Here is a 20,077-nt window from a genome sequence, read left to right as displayed (position 1 = left end):
GGTTGTACTCTCCTGTTTCTGTCTCCCCTCCTAGAAAGCTGCCCAGGGAAGCTGATCGAGATCCATGGGAAAGCAGGCTTATTCCTGGAAGGCCAGATCCACCCAGAGCTGGAAGGAGTCGAGATTGTCATCAGTGAGAAGGGGGCGAGTTCGCCCCTGATCACAGTCTTCACCGATGACAAAGGTGCCTACAGGTGAGCCCGTGATTCAGACACATTTGCTTGGGACCAGTTGGGGGGCCGGAGTGCCATGCGTTTCGGTGATGCCTCCTCCTGGATCTGAAGCGAAGCCATTTTCCTTTGCTCTCTTCACTCAGTGTGGGGCCCCTGCACAGTGACCTGGAGTACACCGTGTCCTCACAGAAGGAGGGCTACGTTCTGACGGCGGTAGAAGGAACCGTAGGAGACTTTAAGGCTTATGCCCTGGCCGGCGTAAGCTTTGAGGTAACACCGTATGTTCTTAAAAAGCAGTTTTATTGAGGTGTACTTGACATACAACAAACTGCACACAAAGTGTGTAATTTGATTTATTATGAACATAGTTTCTACATAGAACCACACCCATGAAAACGCCACCACACTCAACATAGTGAACACGTGGGTCACCCCCAGGGTTTCCTTGTGCCCTTTGGTGATCCATCCTCCCACCTTCCCCGCCGAGCTGATCTGCTGTCCATCACTGTGGGTTAGTTTCGTTTTATGTAAACGAAATCATACAAGATGTCCTCTTCGTCTGGCTTTTTTCACTTGGCACAGTGTGGGGGCCTGTTACTGTAGCTTGTTTGCATACCTTCTGGGAAGGGTTTCAGGCTTTCCTCCTCAACTGCTTTGTGCCGAAGGACGCAGAACGCTCCCGCAGCGGTGTGTGATGTCTCCCCGCCCTCCGCTGTCCTCAGGAAGAGGGTTCTGTGAAAGGCACTGGGAGCCTCCGGGACTCTCGAGTGTGACTATTTTCAACATGGAGGACAAAGGAAAAGAATGGCAGGTTGCCTCCCAGAGAAAAACGAAAATTCTGCATTGCAGAATACATTTAAACTAAACTGAATGATAGTCAAACTGGGAAGAAACATTTATACCATAAATGCCCCCAGTTTACAAGGCACTTCTAAAATTGATAAGAAAAAACTCAATAGAGAAACTGAGCAAAGGATATGAAAAGGCAGTCCACAGAGGTAATACGAGTGACTAATAAACGTCGAAGGAATGCTCCATTTCGGGAGAGACTGAGGAAATGCAATGGAAGTTGCCATCAAAACACTGGTTTTGAGTCAGATTTGCAATAATTAAGATATCCGTGTTTTGCAGAGCATGTATTTTCCCATGCATGGATAATTTGTGGAACTATGAATGGTTACAGCCACTTTGGATTGCAAATTGATGGTGTCTTTCTGAATTTAACTTGCACATACCCAACAATTCTACCCCTAGGAATTCATTATTCAAGAAAAGAAAAAAATCTACGTGCACAAAGATACACAGGCAGTCCCCAGGTTATGAACGAGATAGGTTCTATAGGTTTGAAAATGCTTAAGTATAAATATTTATATGCACAGACAGGTAAAAATAAATACTATGTTAAGACAAACATCTGTCTAAGTTGTGTCAAATAGGTAAATGTACCTGTTCCAACTTACATACAAATTCAACTTAAACCTACAGAACTTGTGTCATTCATAACCTGGGGACCTTTAGATCGTCTGTCATTTTCTACCACAAAGGTAGTTTCCGACCTCTGCACCAGAGTGGTGTGCCACTGTTGGGCAGTGAGACAGATCTCTGGACGGATAGAAGAGGAAAGTCGGGTACATGATTGAGGGAGGAAAGCATGGGTGGTGTGTAGCGTGTCATTTTTGTCTCAACTGCCCCAATAAACCTGCCAGTCCGTCACCATCAGCTGTGATGTTTGTAAGCTTGGTGTGGGCATCGAAACAGTTCTGGAAGATCAAACTACAACATCAGTTACCCCTGGGGATGAAGAGCAGACCTTTGTTCCCCCAACAAATATCAATGAAAGAAAACCCGTAAGAATTACCTCTTGACTTGTGAAAGAGCATCTTCACGGCTAACGGGAGTTCCCCTTGCTCTGCTGTCCCTTTCTCACCCCCAGATAAAAGCTGAAGATGACCAGCCCCTCCCTGGGGTCCTCTTATCCCTCAGCGGTGGCGTGTTTCGTTCCAACCTCTTGACTCAGGACAACGGCATTCTGACTTTCTCCAACCTGGTAAGATGTCGTGTGAGACGCGCCTGCCTGTCTTCCCCGTGAGGACAGGGCGCAGTGCGTGTGCCCTACATACTGTCGACAACGTGAGAACAGAACACCGGCGTGGAGCGTTTGAGGTTCCTCAGGAGACCAGCTGTGATTCGAGTGCTGCTCCTACTAGAACTTAATGCGGCTGATTCATGTTCCCTTCCGCACACACTTCTTGTTTCTGGCCACCCACTTGTCACAAAGACAGTGTAATTAATGACCCTGTCCACAGCGCTCCTGTCTTAGGCGGCCCTTTGTTTTACCACAGGACCCTGTTGTTTATAATGCAAGTCTTGTTCAACAGTTAGCTGGTGTTTCTTCTGCAAAGCACACTTCACATGGTGTGAGGACAGCACCTGTTTTCCATTGCAAATAGAATCTGAACCCTTGGCTAGTGGGGACTCAGGAAGTGTGCATCAATTGGCCATCGTGTCAGTCCTGGGAATAAAGTGACTGTTACAGGGTGTTACAAGCAGGCAGTGAGGTGTATCCAAATCGCCACATGCTGTGTGGTAAGAATGCACAGGGGGTTCAAATCTTCCCTCTGCTCCTTCCTTGCTGTGTCATCTTGGGCAGGTTACTTGACCTCTCAGAGTCTGAGTTTTTTTTATTCCTAAAATTCAGATGATCACTATCTCACAGTTATTGAAGGCATGGGACAGTGACAGCTGTTGTTAGAATTGCAATTGCTGTTACCATAACTACTCATGGTAGAGTCAGCATTGTCTGCCGTTCCTGTCGAGGAAGCCCTGGAGCTCTGGTGGCATAATTCTGGTCCATGGTGACTTTAGTCGCCCCCTTTAAAGCCTGACCTGGGTGTGGTCACAGAGGCTCAGTTTGTGGTTGTCTCTTGGCAGAGCCCTGGCCAGTATTACTTCAAGCCCATGATGAAGGAATTCCGGTTTGAGCCTTCTTCCCAAATGATCGAGGTGCAGGAAGGGCAGAACTTAAAGATCACCATCACCGGGTACCGGACGGCCTACAGGTGAGCAGCCCCTGTCCAGCCCCTCCCGTCCGGGCCTGGGCTGTGACACCACTCACCTTCTGTCCCCTTGGCGCTCATTCTAGCCTTCATCTGGATTTCACTGGGGAGCCACGGGGATCAGACGTGAAGTCCAAGGACTTTGGCTGCTGCCATTTTCTTCTGATCTCTCAAACTAGTGATTTGGTCACAGAGGTCCTATTTTGAAATTAGGCTGAGAGAGCCAATATACTTGCTTAAAGGTTTTCCTGCCTGACCAGGCGGTGGCACAGTGGATAGACTGGGATGTGGAGGACTCAGGTTCGAAACCTCGAGGTCACTGGCGTGAGCGTGGGCTCACCAGCTTAAGCGCGGGCTCACCAGCTTGAGCTCAGGGTCACTGGTTTGAGTGTGGGGTCATAGACATGATTCCATGGTCGCTGGCTTGAGCCCAAGGTCACTGGCTTGAGCAAGAGGTCACTTGCTCTGCTGTAGCCTGCAGTCAAGGCACATATGAGAAAGCAATCAATGAACAACGAAGGTGCTGCAATGAAGAATTGATGATTCTCACCTCTCTCCCTTCCTGTCTGTCCCTCCCTCTGACTTTCTCTCTGTCAAAAAATAAAAAAAAATTTCTTTTTCAATTTTTATTTTTTAAAAAATTAGAAGCTTGAATTAAATTTTTAAAAGGAGGATATGCATTCACTTGAGTAAAACTTAAAAATGTTGAAGAGTACACAATGTAAATTTTCTTCCTAGTCTCTTAGCTACTCAGATTTTCCAGTGTTTTAAATACTTTCAGAGATGGCTTATGCAAATACTTGTGTGTATGTATTTGTGTGTGTGTGTGTGTGTGTGTATACACACAAAGACTTATATTTATACACGTTTACAAAAGCACTTGAGATGAACATTGATTAATCAGAAAGAGGATGTTCAGAAAAATGGACCATTTTCAACAATGGAATAAAAGAGGAAGTGATTTATTTTCATTTTATGAATGCTTCATTATTTAAAATAAAACTTAACAGAAATAAAATAAAAAAGAATAAAATAAAATAAAGCTTAGCTTTTTTAAATTACAGTTTTCCAGAGCATCCCTTAAAATGTCTGAGATACTGCTGGGACCCTGGCTGGCTCGGCAGTGACACAGCTCGGTCTGTGTTGCCTGGGTCCTGGGGGCACGTTCTCCACTGGGTGGAGAATCACGCCGTAAATTGTTGGCAAATGCAGGACACCTTACCTGAAATCTTTTGTGTGCTTCCGAGACTCCCAGGAATGTATCATGTTCTGCTTCTCTTGTCACTGTAGTTGCTATGGCACGGTTTCCTCTCTGAACGGGGAGCCGGAGCAGGGCGTTGCCGTGGAAGCGGTGGGACAGAGCGACTGCAATATTTACGGAGAGGACACTGTGACGGACGAAGAGGGGAAGTTCAGGTTGCGGGGATTGCTGGTGAGACTTCGCACGTGTTTTATTAGGGGGTGGTTCTCTTACTGTGTTTGGAGGTGTCTCGTGGGATCCCCAAGACTGCTAGGAATGGGCGAGGCCAGAGGGCTGGGGAGGTGGGTACGTTCTGGGACCCTCTCAATTTTTTTTTAACGGACATATCTTCCCTTTTATCTAGTTGATATATTGGGTTGGGGTTTTGTGGCAAAGTAAAACTGGTAACCACTTGGTTTAGTGTGACTTTTGCCTAGCAGTGGGTGGTTATGGCCTAGGCTGGAGCCCTCAGAGCCAAGGCCTGTGGGGCTGAAAGAGAAGTGTGAATGGCTGAAGGAGGGTGGGTGTGCAATAGGGCGCGGAGAGGACTGTGGTGAACCAGAGAGGGCGTGGCCCGTGAGAGAAGCTACCACTCAGCTCTAGCTCATTATGGCTTTGTGGGAAGACAGACTGAGGGGAGCCACATTGTTTGAATTTTGGAAAAAGTAGTCAGAAATTTAGGTTTCCATGTAAAAACTCCTCCTGATTTTTAGATGTTAGCAACTAATTAAAAATAAAAAAGACCCATAACATTTTTGTGTGGGCCAGACCTTATCTGTCCTTTTGGTTGCTAAATGGCAGTATTTGGTTTAGGATTATGGTGCTTTATTATGGTGCTTTATTTTCTCAGTTTTTATTTGTGTTTTCATTCATATGCTCATTCAGCAGACACTGAGTGTGCACTGTAGAAGTCGCAGTGTGGGTGGATGGCACCCACTGGGTAGGACCACTTGGATTTGGGGTTGGGTCCCCAGCTTTTCAGATTCACAAATTGTATACTCTTAGTCCACCCCGAGATGGTCATGCATAGCTCGACAACAGACCGTTTGCCCAGAGCGTGTGAGCAGGGATGCAGACAGGGGTTAGATATGTTGGTGCGATGCTGTTCTTTACCAGAGACAAGAATACTCAACATCCGATGTCCAGGGCACCCCCACTCTCAGGTATTGGGGCGCCTGGAAGTCAGGTCAGAAGCCAGGGGAAAGGTACTGGTCTTTCTTTTCTTTTTTTAATAAATGTGTAAGGAAAAAAATTATTCAGAAGCTTACAGACAATGTATTCATTTATACTATTAAAACCTTGCTTTTAAGCTGACTTTACCTGATTTGCAGCCTTCCTAGAAATTCTCTTTGAACTCATATCCCTCTCTGGCAGAGTTGCCGCTAACCCAGACAGCAATGTAAGAAACAGACAAAAACTTCAGTTCCTCAAGGCAGTGGACCTCCATATACTGGGAAATTGTCATCATGTGCTGACTTTCTTAGGGCCAAATATTATCTGCCAAAAAATTACCTGAGTAAATATATGTATATATTTATACATGTTTAACACCTTCATGTATTCAATGTCAAAAAGTTTTTTTTAGAACGGTAAACATGATATATGCCTCTACATTTGAGCATTAGAATAAAAAGTATAAGGAAGAAATTATTATTTTTTTTAAAAGGAAAAACCTGAAATCACTTCCCAGAAATAATGTTCCCAGAAATAAGGATTGGGGAGATTGTTCCAGATCTCACTGGATGCATCTATGCAAACAGGGGAGGGCTGGACAGCAGGAAAGAAGAATTTCACCCGACTAAGAGTGTATTATGTTTGCAGTTTTGAAATAAGAAACCACATTTAATTTTCCTTGGGTAGAAGAGACCGAGTGGGGATTGAGGAATTGCAGAATGTCAATGTTTCTTCATCAGGGCGCTTTATAAAGGGACTCTTTAGAAGGATGACAGGTGGCAGGCTGGGAACTGAAACGAGGAGGCAGAGAAGCTCCGGTCCTGGGGAGGACCTGCGGTCAGAGCAGGCTCAGAGCAGGTGCATGTGACCAGCCTCTTCCTGGAGAAGTGACGCCTGGGTTTGTTTGCAGCCGGGATGTGTGTACCACGTGCAGCTCAAGGCAGAAGGCAACGATCACATCGAACGGGCTCTCCCCCACCACCGGGTAATTGCGGTAAGGCACGTGTTCTCCAGCGGAATCGCGCTCTGATTGCTTCCCTGATCAAAAATTCTTTAGTGCTCCTCTGGCTGCCTGCCTTCCATCTCTTGTGGGGGGAGACTTCAGATCCTAATTAAGGGTCCTCTTAGAATAGTGTCATCTTCCCAAGCAGCATCCTGTGGGGTTTTTAATGAACAGCGTGGCTGTCAGGCATCCAGAGAAGGAATTTGAACTGCTGTTTCCCCACTTCCCCTGCTAGCTCGGATCCTTATTCTGCAAGTTAAGGATCTTAAGGCACAAGTAGCTTTTCCAATCAAGTGAGTGCAATAAAGAGAACATGCACCTAATTGGTGGCGGGGCCACCCAGTTGCCTTACATTCAGATGGTCTTGTTTTTTCCATTTGGTGGGCAGAGTCTTTCTGATATTCCTGATAGTGACTTAGCTAATTGACCCTGAAAGAGGCAGCCCTTCAGGTCACAGGAAGTGGCTCAGGAATCACTTAAAGTGAAGCTTTTCTCCCATAAAATAGCTCATTTGCTAGACTTGGGGGCTTGGGTGGGACAAGAGGCACTGCCTGTCGGTGTCTTTAGACGGTAGTGTTAGGCATTAAGTTTGTGAGCAGTAGGAGAGGTGGCGGGCCTTTCAGGACTGTTTAGCCTAGAAAGTGGAGTTTTTCACATCTTTATGGCATCTGGCGTTTTAAATGGCTACACCTTACAGTGTGTATGTTCTTGCCCCGGAGACGGAGGCCAGGATCCCAGCCGTCGTGTGGGCTGCAGCCCGGCAGACACAGCAGGTGACAAGTGGGAGGGAGAGCACACGCCCACCCACGGTGGCAGCTGTGGCTCGGCTCTTGCTGATTGCTGCCAGGCAAGGACATCTTTCTCTTTTTTCAAGAGACTCTGGAAAATCTGGCCTTTTTGTATATGAAAATTTTAAAAATGTTGGCAAGTAATTAAAACTTAGGAAATAAATACTGTATTTGTCAAACGAAATGTGTCTGTGGGCCAGATATAGCCCATCTTCTTACTACCAGACTGTGACCTTGGACCTGGGTTCTTCTATGGCAAGCTTGGCTCCCCTTATATAGGAAGTGAAATCTGCTATGAAATAGCCGCTGGGGCGTCATAGCATCAGAGAGGTCCCTCTTCCAGATTTCTCAATACCAGCATCCTTATTTCTTTCTAGGTTGGCAATAACGACATTGATGATATAAACATCATAGTTTTCCGGCAGATTAATCAATTCGATTTAAGTGGAAATGTGATCACTTCCTCCGAATATCTTTCTACATTGTGGGTAAGGCCAGCTTTTCACGGTGAAAGTACTATGTTCTTTTCAGCTTTGAGACAAGGGGATGTCTGGACCTCCCTGGCGCTTTAGTGAGAACTGAAGGTGGAGGTGCTGAGCGTTGAAATTGAGATTTACAAAACTTCAAACCTAGCATGGACTTGGGGAAATGACTGCTGATAACTGAAGGAAATGCATTTCAGATAACTGTGTGGCTAGCAGTGTATATACCTTTGGAAGTATTACAGTGGAAGCCTAATGAATGACCAGTACCAACTGGAGCAGCAATTTTCAACTGGTGTGCCATAAGAAAGAATATTTAAAATACGTTATTAGTCAGGGACACTGACATCTTTTCCCTTAGATTGTCAAGTAAAAAAAATGACAACCATCAATACAATAATAACCATGTCTTGAACCATAAATATACAGAGATACATCTTATTAGTCATGTCGCATAATAAGCTTATGTCTGTTTAGTTCATTCTTGGAACCAGAAATCCTTATATATAAGTATAGGCACCTGATTTTTTTTTAAATTTATTTATTTTTATTTTTATTTTTCTGAAGTTGGAAATGGGAGGCAGTCAGACAGACTTTCACATGCGCCCTACCAGGATCCACCTGACATGCCCACCAGGGGGCGATGCTCGGCCCATCTGGGGTGTTGCTCTATTGCAACCAGAGCCATTCTAGCGCCTGAGGCAGAGGACACAGAGCCATCCTCAGTGCCCAGGGAAACTTTGCTCCAATGGAGCCTTGGCTGCAGGTGGGGAAGAGAGAGACAGAGAGGAAAGAGAGGGGGAGGGGTGGAGAAGCAGATGGGCGCTTCTCCTGTGTGCCCTGACTGGGAATTGAACCCGGGACTCCTGCACACCAGGCCGACACTCTACCACTGAGCCAACCGGCCAGGGCTAGGCACCTGATTTTTTAAAAACTCACTTTGGAGCAAAAAGGGTAGGTAATTGCTATTACTATTATCTTATTATTATTGTTTTGTAAATCAATGAAAATTATATATTTTTTGTCAGATTGGCAAAAAATATATATATTTTGGTTTTCCACAGAATTTTAGTAGTTTATGTATGCCATGAGATGATAAAGGTTGAAAATTGCTGATCTAAGAGTCTCAGACAAATACAGCTTTAAGGCGAAGTGTTTCATAACTGTTTAAATTCTGTCCAGGGTGGAGGTGGTGGGCAGTGGACTAGAACTCGGATGGCCAGGGCTGTCTCTGGTCACGGATGGTTATTTTCCTCGTCGCCTTGGGCGGTCACTTCATTCCCATGGACCTTAGTTTTCCTCTCCATAAAGCCAGAGAGTTAAACTCAATGACCTCATAAGGTATCTTCAAGCTCTGACAAAATGTCATGTCTGTAATTAATGAAGAAACATTTATATAGTGCCCTGTGATCCCTTAAGAGATGTTAATGAATTGCTTTGGAGTGTATTTTCAGAGGCATTTGTGATCTTATATACAGTGAAGTATTAGACTTGGGTGAGAATATGAGCTTAGGTTTTAACTCGCCTCTTAACTGCCCTTAGTCCAGGGGCTACAAGCTTGTTGCCAGAGAGTGAGGAGGGCTGGCGGGGTGGGGAGCCGCAGGGCAAACTGGAGAACCATGCCCCCTCCCAGGGAGGTGAGGGGCGTACGGGAGGGGTGCTGCCTCTGCCCCTCTGATTATTGCTGCATTGGGAATTCTGGCCCAGATCTACATCGCGTTTCAGTTTTCTAGGGAAGCTGGAAGTTAGAGCTATTTGAAACGACCTGATTTTAAACAGAGGAATGAACTTAACTTTGCTTAAAACACTGTACAAATCAGAACACATATATATATCTGATCTTGGGTCAGACCTATAGGCCGCCAGTATTTCCTGTGACTTTTGTTTTCGGAAAAGTCCATTTGACTTTGTGTTACATAGAAGAGCATCAGCGTGGGCCCTGGGGAGCGGGGGCTCTGGCATTCTTCTGTGGCAGGTGCAGCGAGGAGCCCCACTGCCTCTAGTATCTGCCAGGACTGCACCTCCCTCTGCTCAAGCCCCATCACATCTGGGTGACAGGCACGAACCTGGGCTGGAGAGAAAGAAAGGCCAGCAACAAAGCACCACATTGTTGGAAGCAGCCCGGAGAACCGAATCAAAATGGGAATGTGTTTCAAGTTTAAGATGGCAGCGTGTGGACAGGCAGCGCCAGAGGTGCTGGGCCTCAGTGATGTGGGTTGAATCCCAGGCTCCACCATGAATAAATTGTGTGACCTTAGGTGACGCAGGCTCCTGGAGTCTCCTTAGGGATAATAACAATGCTTGTTTAGTAGCCAGAATTGGTGACAATATATGTAAGGTACCTGTTGCATGTGTAGTATATTATAGGTATATAGAAACTATTCTTTTTAATATTATCATTAACATAACTATTTTGAGTGTTAACATAAGTCATCAGACTCTTCTTTAAATCTCACGTTTCTCTGCATGTCATGTATCTGGAGTCTTGGATGATTGAGAACAGTTTCTCTTTTAGATATCTGTTTTTCCAAAGATCCCTTACCCCCAAGAGATAAACTGTCCTGAGGATGTCTGAAATGAAAGCTTTGCCATGTTTCAGTTCACAAGCTTGTCCTTCCTTGTCCCTGCTCTCCAGGTAAAGCTCTACAAGAGTGAAAACCTCGACAACCCGATTCAGACGGTCTCTCTTGGCCAGTCCCTGTTCTTCCACTTCCCGCCGCTGCTCAGAGATGGCCAGGTACCGGCACGTGCCTTTCTCGTTGTCTTTGTTTTAATAATTCCACTTCCTAGCCTGACCAGGTGGTGGCGCAGTGGATAGAGCGTCGGACTGGGATGCAGAGGACCCAGGTTCAAAACCCCGAGGTCGCCGGCTTGAGTGTGGGCTCATTGGGTTTGAGTAAGGTTCACCAACTTGGACCCAAGGTCGCTGGCTTGAGCAAGGGGTTACTCGGTCTGCTGTAGGCCCGCGGTCAAGGCACATATGAGAAAGCAATCAATGAACAACTAAGGTGTCGCAACGAAAAACTGATGATTGATGCTTCTTCATCTCTCTCCCTTCCTGTCTGTCCTTCGCTTTGTCTCTCTCTGTCTCTGTCATGCACACACCAAAAAATTCCACTTCCTAGTTTAAGGAAGCACAGTTCTCTCATTTTCTCTCTAATACCACTGTTAAGTGGTTGATGCTGCCCTCTCCGAATCAAAGAAGATCGGGCTCTGGAGTGATTATGTTTCTTTTTTTTTTTTGGTGGTTTTTTTTTTTGTATTTTTTCTGAAGCTGGAAACGGGGAGACAGTCAGACAGACTCCCACATGCACCCGACCGGGATCCACCCGGCACGCCCACCAGGGGGCGACGCTCTGCCCACCAGGGGGCGATGCTCTGCCCCTCCAGGCGTCGCTCTGCCGCGACCAGAGCCACTCTAGCGCCTGGGGCAGAGGCCAAGGAGCCATCCCCAGCGCCCGGGCCATCTTTGCTCCAATGGAGCCTTGGCTGCAGGAGGGGAAGAGAGAGACAGAGAGGAAGGAGGGGGGGTGGAGAAGCAAATGGGCGCTTCTCCTATGTGCCCTGGCCGGGAATCGAATCCGGGTCCCACGCACGCCAGGCCGACGCTCTACCGCTGAGCCAACCGGCCAGGGCTTATGTTTCTTAATTAAAGTTTTTCTGTTTACAAAAATAACACATGTTTATGGCAAGTGAGTTTGGGGGCAAATCAAACATAATCCCTTCCTCCAGAAATAACCACTGTTAACATGATGATAAGTATCCTTTTGGTCTTTTTTCAATGTGTGCACATATGTGTATAAGTTTAAATATATAAATACACTTATTTTAATAATTAAAAACTGATATTCTTATACATCATTTTGTAACCCGTGCTTTTCAGTGAAAAACATGTTGCAAATCTTTTTCCATTATTAAATCATTTATAACATGATTTTTAATGGTTGTATGGTAGTCCATAGCGTAGGCAGTAGCACAATTGATTTAACAAGGTGCTCATGCTGAACATCATGTATAGATTACAGAATGTGTATTATCAATTCTAATTGGACAGAGAACACTGTCACAGTTGGTGTGGCGGGAGCAACCCTTGCAGAGAATTAGATTCCTCTCTGGAGAACTTAGTCTGTGGTGTCAGTAGTGAGCCTGTGGTATGACTTTCCCCCTCCTGGATTCTCACCCTGCCACAGGATGATGCACTATGGTCTTTCTCGGCAGGAAATGGCTATAAAGTAATGAAATGGATCGAGATGGAGTTTGGGGTTCCCCTCCATTTCTCCGGAAATATATCTCTGAAATAGATACTCCAGGCAGCATAGCGCTGTGGAGACAGCGTGGGCTCACCTGGGTTCCAAGCCTCCTTGGTACTTCCTAGCTGAGTGGCCCCGGGCAAGTCCCTCTTGTGTTCTTCAGGCCTTGCTCTCCCATCTGTAGAATGAGGGTGTCATCCGATGTTGGATGTTGTCAGTGTTTGAGAGCAGAGCACGGGGTTCAGCACACAGGGCCGCAACCATCTCTGGTACCTTTCCGGAGACGCTGTGCTCTTAAAACGTGTCAGCTAATGAACCAGTGAAGTGTTATCCCTGAAAGTCAACCTCATTTTGGATTGCAGACAGTGTCCCTCGGTTTGATCATGTGCCTCCCTCATTAGGATTAGCCTCTAAGAAATTCTTGGGTTTCATAAAGTCAGATCCTCAAAGGGCCATCGTGTGGTTGAATGTGCTCATAAAAAGTGCCACAGCCTTTGAAAGCTCTATCGGAAGGCACAGTCTCAGAGACGCTGGAGCCACAAGGCTGTCACCGATGGGGTAGCCCACTGAGGTTACCACTCTGAAGTCAGCAACCTTGGTTTTGGATGAATAAACTTGGAGGTTTTGTTAACAACGTAAAGTCCTTTACATTAGTGTTCTTCACCCGCCAGTCTATGAGAGTTAATCCCCCTGACGTTGTGTGAAGATTATTGACCCAGTGATTCAGACTGCTTTACAGCAAACCCATGCACTAGGCTTTAGTTTTCATTGGCTTTGCCCAAACCGTCCTGGGTAAAGATAACTTCTCACTTGTGCAGAATTACCTTGTGCTTCTGGACTCCACGCTCCCCAGGTCTCAGTACGACTACGTCTTGCCTCAAGTCTCTTTCACGGCAGTGGGCTACCACAAGCACATCACCTTGGTCTTTAATCCCACGGTAAGGAGGAGGGGGAGTTTTGTGGGAGTTTTGTAGAAGCCCGTGGGGCTGAGGGGAGAAGGGAAGTCCACACAGCCTGTGCCCGTGGTGTTGGGTGGAGCAGGACCGCTGTTAAAGGGCTCGGTATCAGGTCCCTTTCGCAGCCTGCACTTTGCATCCTGGAGTTTCCTGGATGCATTTCTACTCCTCCGAGCACCGATGCCTGAGTGCCCTTTGAGGAGGAAACTGGCAATGAGGGGGTGGAATTATTTAGGTCAGTGGCTCAGGTGTGACTGCTGGGGATGAAGGTCACCACTACGCCACTGCGTCGTGATTGGTGGCATTGTGGTCCTCCAGGGGCTCACGGTACCTGCCCTGCCCAAACTTCTAGAATCAGCTGCCAAGTTACAGGATGTACTCTGCTTACAAAAATTAGGGATATTTTATAACCCCACATTCATTTTTAAATATCCCGTAATTTTTGTGAGCAGTGTGTGTGTGTGTGTGTGTGTGTGTGTGTGTGTGTGTGTGTGTGTGTATATATATATATATAGTAGGCTGTGGGAAGCTGCAGGACAGTGACCTGGAACCTGGCTTATGTGACAGATTGCAAGAGGGGAAAAAAACAACAAAAAAACATGAACGGGATGCCTAGATGAAAAGAAATTACTCAGTTTATCAGTCAGTTGCAATGTGTGGACCCTACTGGATCTCCTATCAAACTGAGTGTAAAAAAGAACAGACATTTGCTCTGCATCCTGATTGGCCCCGAGGAAAGCTGAGGGTTCTGTAGAAGAAAGGGCGAAAGGACCCTGGCCCCTGGGATACACGTGGCAGCTGCTTCATCTCCTCACGGGCTGTGATCTCGGGCTGGCTCGTTCGTCACTGTGTGTCTGAGCCTGGAGCCAGAGGTTCTCCGTACGTCCTGGTAGGGACAGGCCTCTGTGTGTGTCTGGGACTCAACACCACGAGACTCGTTTACTTGTCACCCACAGAACCCCGCTCTCCGCGGTGCAAGTTCAGGGGGTGAGGAGAGCCTGGTGATGGGCTCTGGTTGGTCCTGAGTTTCAGAGAGCGGGGACTGAGTTTGGATAGTGGAGGGTGCATCTGAAAGTCTACCCAGGTTGTCTTGGCGTCTTACTTTGAATAGTGAGTTTGGATCGTGTGGGATACTCGGGTGTCTGGGGTAGCCAATTCAGCAGGCCGGGGGGTCACGGCTGTGTCATAGTGGACAGCAGGTAAGTGACGGTGCTCTTGTTGTTTACAGAGGAAACTGCCCGAGCAAGACATCGCGCAAGGTTCCTACATCGCCCTGCCCCTGACGCTGCTTGTCCTGCTGGCTGGCTACAACCACGATAAGGTAGGACATCCAGAGACCTCAGGAGAAAGTAGGTGTGTCCGCGAGAGGGGTCCCTCACAGCTGTGAAGTGACAGAAAGGAATGTCCAGTGTTATAGAAATTATAACATTTTAGGGGTAGAAGGGACCATAAAAGCCTCAAATCCAACCCCTAGGCCTCTTTTTTTTGTGTGAAAGAGACAGAGAGATAGAAGGACAGATAGGGACAGACAGGAAGGGAGAGAGATAGAAGCATCAGTTCTTCGTTGCAGCACCTTAGTTCATTGATTGCTTTCTCATATGTGCCTTGGCCAGGAAGCTATAGCAGATCGAGTGACCCCTTGCTCAAGCTGGAGACCTTGGTTGGGCTCAAGCTGGTGAGCCTTGCTCAAACTGGATGAGCCTGCACTCAAGCTGGTGACCTCGGGGTTTTGAACCTGGGTCCTCTGCATCCCAGTCCAACGTTCTATCCACTGCACCATCACCTGGTCAGGCCCCTAGGTCTTTTTCAAGGCCATGTATGTCTGTGACATCTCCTAATCCTAAAACCTGGGGTATTTCTAGGCACGTGTGCCCAGAGAGGGCTGGCCGTCTCTGCCAACCCCTCGTGCAGAGCCTGCCTTCTTTGAACTGAGGCCCGCCCAACAGCACATAGAGGTGGCAACGTCACCTGGAAAAGCAGCTGTGCTGACATGCAGGGTCGGTGCCCATCGGACAGAAGTCCCGCCACCCTCTCACACTCTCCTCCTCTTTTCAGCTCATTCCCTTGCTGTTGCAGTTGACAAGTCGGCTGCAGGGCGTTCGGGCTCTTGGCCAGACCGCCTCTGACAACAGTGGCCCGGAAGATGCCAAGAGACAAGCCAAGAAACAGAAGACAAGGCGGACGTGAGAAGGAGAGGGGCAGGAAGTCCCACTGGGGCAGGCCACAGCCAGGGCACCCGCCGCCATCGGCATGGAGTGTGCTTTGGACTACAGAACGTGCTCTTGGCCCGCGTGCTCAGGAGCACAGCTGCCTGTACCTGGCCTCCCCCGTCCGGCCCTCAGTGCAATGCAACGAATGGACCCTCCTGTCACTCTGCTGAGCACAATTTATTTTCTGAGTTGAAGATAATTTATTATTATTATTTTTGTCAAAGAGGTATTTAAGCTGTGCTGGTGGTGTGAGAATGTAATTTTTAATCTTCAGCATTCACTTGCAAGAAGAAGTTCAGTGAACATGAGCTTGGGCCCCTCGTGAAGCACCTGTTGGAGTTACCGTTTCCTTTAATGTCCCTTTGCATCCAAGATCCTTGCTGGAAACTGCACAACGTGTGTCTACTACTAGGAGGGTGTGTTAGGAGGTAAATCAATAAAGTTGCCCGTTCATTTGTGTTGTAGCCCATCTCAGGTGTAGTCCTTGGATGACATGGGCGTGATGCCAGTCACAGACGAAGATGCCCAGAGGGGCACGCAGGTCCTCAGTGAAGGGCTGGGGCGAGGAAACCCTGAGCCAGGGCGAGATGAGAGACGGTCGCTGTCTGAGGGCTTCTGTGGTGGGGGCATTGAAGGGGTGGGACTTGTGGCACAGTGAGGTGCCACCCTGTCTACAGGAGCCAGCTTCTCCTGCCCACCGGGTGCTGCAGGACTGCACTTGTGTTCTGGAGAAGCCGGGAAGAATGTTTTGTGGGAAATCTTCCAAGTTTTAAATGTTAGCAGCAAATTAAGTTTTTATTTTTTATTTTATTTTATTTTTTTAAAGAGAGGTGACATTTTTTTTTTTTTTTTTGTATTTTTCTGAAGTTGGAAACGAGGAGGCACAGACAGACTTCCGCATGCACCGGACCAGGATCCACCTGGCATGCCCACCAGGGGGCGATGCTCTGCCCATCTGGGCTGTTGCTCTGTTGCAATCAGAGCCATTCTAGCGCCTAAAGCAGAGGCCACAGAGCCATCCTCAGCGCCCAGGCCAACTTTGCTCCAATGGAGCCTTGGCTGCAGGAGGGGAAGAGAGAGACAGAGAGGAAGGAGAGGGGGAAGGGTGAAGAAGCAGATGGGTGCTTCTCCTGTGTGCCCTGGCCGGGAATTGAACCCGGGACTCCTGCATGCCAGGCCAACGCTCTACCACTGAGCCAACCTGCCAGGGCCCAAATTAAGTTTTTAAAAAGACACATGCCAAACAAAATGCGTATGAAGGATGGGTGAGGCCCAAAGGCTGCGGTCTGAGTGAGGGACCCCCAGCAGCTCATAGCATCTGAGCAACAGTAATTCAGTTCTTACGGGAATTGAATGAATTTATATCGAGGGGCCACACGTGTTGAACATTTATTGACTACCACGTCTGACAGGTGCTGGGGATACAAAGATGAGTAGAGTAGATGACACTGTGAGTGAAGGTGGAAGAACTGGAGGCCAAGTTTGCTTAGTTTCTTCCAGCCCCAGTGCCTGGCCTGTGGGAGCGTTCTAAGAAGTGAGTGAATGCGTACGTGCGTGACGGAGTGAACAGGTGGGTGGAAGGCGCCTGCCTTCCTAGAGTGCGTGACCCCTTGTTGGGTGGAAGACCAGCCAGCGAGTGGACGAGGGCGCTGCAGGGAGCTGAGGGCCTCTCTGAAGAAGCTCACGGGTCTGTGGGGACACTGAGCAGAGGTCTGACCCACCTGAGGGCGTTGGGAAGCTTCCTCCATGTGACGTTTGAGTCAAGGACCCAATGGAGAGAAGTACAGGGCAGAGGGTCTTCTTGGGTGTAGCTGCCAATGCGGAAGGTCCACTTCAGGGTTTCCTGAGGAGTCGCTGTATTTCCAACGAGTGGCTGTTGGACTGTTTGCCGTCTCACTGGCTTGCTCCTTCCCCCCCGGAGGGAAGTGAACCCTTGGAGACCTGGGACAGGTGAGATACATAATCCATTTCTTGGAGTGTTTTCTTACAGTTATTCCAAGTGGACACCCTGTAACATCCATAACATCCCTTTTAAATGTTAATGGGGCTTTTTATTGAAAGGTGTAAAGGTTAAGAGCTCATGAAAGATACAACTAAATGTCAATCTATTCCGTCCAGTTCCCGAGGCTGCCATTAAGTGGCAGCCTTCCCCCATCGCTGGCCACAGGTCGCCTCTGGTGGCGGTGGGGCTTCCAAAGGGCTCTCTCTTCTCGGGGAAAAGCCGGTGTATTTCTCAGTCCATTTGGAAGTTGCCTGTAATTTTCTTCATTTTTCAGGCAATCCTGGAACAGCCCCGACCCCCCTGGGAGATGCAAGTGTTCATGTTGTTACAGGATTCTGAATGGGGCAAAAGTTATTATGAGACAGACTTTTTTTCCCCCCTGAGAAATTTTTAAAAATACCTAAAATGGTAAGCTCTTGAAGAGCTCTGTCACTTGCACATGTGTGCTTATTGAAATGGCCGTAAACCCTCAATGAGGTCACTCCAATGACCTTTAGGAAAGTGTCATTCTAAGATGCTGCCCTCACCTCAGTCTTCTTTTCTGGCTTTTCTTTTTCTCTCTTCTTTCTTTCTTTTTAGAGAGAGGCAGAGAGAGACAGAGAGACAGAAAACATCGAGCTGTTCCTCTGTGTGCCCTGCACAGGAATCAAACCGGCAACCTCTGTGCTTTGCGAGGGTGCTCCAACCTAGCTGTCAGACCAGGGCTTAGTTTACAAAGACAGCGGAAGGGGGAGGGGAGGGGGAAGGGAAGCAGTCATTTGTTGTTCCACTCAGTTGTGCATTCGTTGCACACTTGCATGCAGACGTAGGTGGGGAGGGGCTGGCAGCTGCCAGGGAAGGGCCGATGGGAGGGAAGAGGCTTTGCTTGTGCCTGTACAAGATCTGTGAAACGAGGCAAAAGGGAGAGATTGGCCCTCTGAATTAAGAGCGCCATCGGGAACTTCCCTGAGTAGCTACCGCGTGCCAGGCACCGTGCGGAGCCCTTTCACAGTGGTCTTTGGCTCCCCATGACCTTATGAAGTATCTTTTCAGTCCCATTTTATAGAGGAGGAAACAGACTGAAAGACCTCACAGCTACTAAGTGGCAGAGCTGGGATCTGAACCCAGGTCCGAGAGTTTCTAAGCACCAGGCCCTGCTGCCCCTGCTGTACAAAACGAGACGGTAGAGTTACACGCCAGGTTGTCTGGGGGGTAGTTCAGGGGTTGAGAAAATCAAGGTCGTGTGCAGGAGCTGTATTAAAGTTAGTGACGGCACAGCGGCGTGCGGCCACGTGTGTGACGCAGGGCTGGGGCGTGGGGGAGATCAAGAGGCCGGAGGACCTTTACCTTTTCTGTCAGCATCATCTCTGGAACCAAAGGACTGGTGACTGAACACTTAAGTCCAGTTTCTTAATAGGATTCCTTTCTTCTTAAAAGCTGGAGCTGACTGAAGAGCAGAGTTGGGGAGGATTTTTTTTTTTTTTTTTTTTTTTTTGCATTTTTCTGAAGCTGGAAACAGGGAGAGACAGTCAGACAGACTCCCACATGCGCCCGACCAGGATCCACCCGGCACGCCCACCAGGGGCGACGCTCTGCCCACCAGGGGGCGACACTCTGCCCATCCTGGGCGTTGCCATGTTGCGACCAGAGCCACTCCAGCGCCTGGGGCAGAGGCCACAGAGCCATCCCCAGTGCCCGGGCCATCTTTGCTCCAATGGAGCCTCGGCTGCGGGAGGGGAAGAGAGAGACAGAGAGGAAGGCGCGGCGGAGGGGTGGAGAAGCAAATGGGCGCTTCTCCTATGTGCCCTGGCCGGGAATCGAACCCGGGTCCTCCGCACGCTAGGCCGACGCTCTACCGCTGAGCCAACCGGCCAGGGCTGAGTTGGGGAGGATTTTAGGGACAAAGTTTGCATGGTTGCATTCTGCTTAGTCTAGAAGGAAGTGCCCCTTAGAGGTGAAAACTGTGTCTTAATCATAGGTACTTCCAGTCCCTAGTGGGTGGGTGCTGGGATAGGTATCAGCCTCAAGATGGTATCCAGCGATCCACATTGCCCTGTGTGGTCCCCTCTTACATTGAATCAGGACCTGCCCGGCGTGACCAGGGCATATGGCAGCACTGAGTGGTGATGTGGGTCTTCACAGGCTGTCATAAAAGACATTGCACTTCCCACCGTGGCCTGCGGGGGAGCCAGCTGCCTGGTGTGAGGCTACCCAGGCGTCCCGCGGAGCGGAGTGGAGGCCTGTGGCCACCAGCCTGCCAGCCACATGCGTGAGGCACTTTGGAAGTGGACCCTCCAATTCTGGCCAAGCCTTCGGATGACTGCAGTCCCAGCAGACATCAGACTGCTGTCACTTCAGAGACCCCCGTGGCTACTCCCCAGCTGAGCTCTTCCCAAATTCCTGACCCATAAAATTTGTATGATATGTGATTGTGTTATGCCTCTAAATTTGGGGGTAACATGATATGCAGCGGTAGGTGACTGGGACAGTTTACTCCACAAATGTCTGTTACTGGAATGGATGGACTCAGAGACTCCCAGAGAAGGGGTGCATTTCCACCTGTGTAGTGGTCAAAGGTCTTTTGGTTTCAAGTAATATAGAAATCCGACTTGGACTAGCTTAAGCAAATGGGGCGTTTCATCAGTCATGTGATTGAGAACTCCAGGAGTGCCTGGCTGTGCCTCAGTTTCCCCGCTCTGCTTCCCTCTGTGCATGGACCTTGTTATTCCCTCCATCAGGCTCCGTGCCAGCTCTCGGGGGTCAGC

At 48.3% G+C, this 20,077-nt stretch overlaps 1 protein-coding gene across 1 annotated transcript in view; it reads left to right on the top strand.

The window, feature by feature from the left end:
- LOC136403608 (BOS complex subunit NOMO1) overlaps positions 1–15,795 on the top strand; it is a 55,283-nt gene extending 39,488 nt beyond the window's left edge. Inside the window, exons 21-31 of the mRNA XM_066382544.1 lie at positions 35–194; positions 317–443; positions 2,107–2,220; positions 3,105–3,232; positions 4,520–4,661; positions 6,553–6,636; positions 7,811–7,921; positions 10,551–10,652; positions 12,984–13,103; positions 14,350–14,442; positions 15,177–15,795. Of these exons, the coding sequence (XP_066238641.1) occupies positions 35–194; positions 317–443; positions 2,107–2,220; positions 3,105–3,232; positions 4,520–4,661; positions 6,553–6,636; positions 7,811–7,921; positions 10,551–10,652; positions 12,984–13,103; positions 14,350–14,442; positions 15,177–15,308 (1,313 nt within the window). The 3' untranslated portion in view covers positions 15,309–15,795. The remainder of the gene's footprint in view (positions 1–34; positions 195–316; positions 444–2,106; positions 2,221–3,104; positions 3,233–4,519; positions 4,662–6,552; positions 6,637–7,810; positions 7,922–10,550; positions 10,653–12,983; positions 13,104–14,349; positions 14,443–15,176) is intronic.
- Positions 15,796–20,077: the final 4,282 nt, after the last annotated feature.

Source organism: Saccopteryx leptura, chromosome 4 (assembly GCF_036850995.1).
Source record: "Saccopteryx leptura isolate mSacLep1 chromosome 4, mSacLep1_pri_phased_curated, whole genome shotgun sequence".
Taxonomy (NCBI): domain Eukaryota; kingdom Metazoa; phylum Chordata; class Mammalia; order Chiroptera; family Emballonuridae; genus Saccopteryx; species Saccopteryx leptura.
The sequence above is the reverse complement of the archived record's forward strand: the minus strand, read 5'-3'. Positions and strand labels throughout refer to the sequence as shown.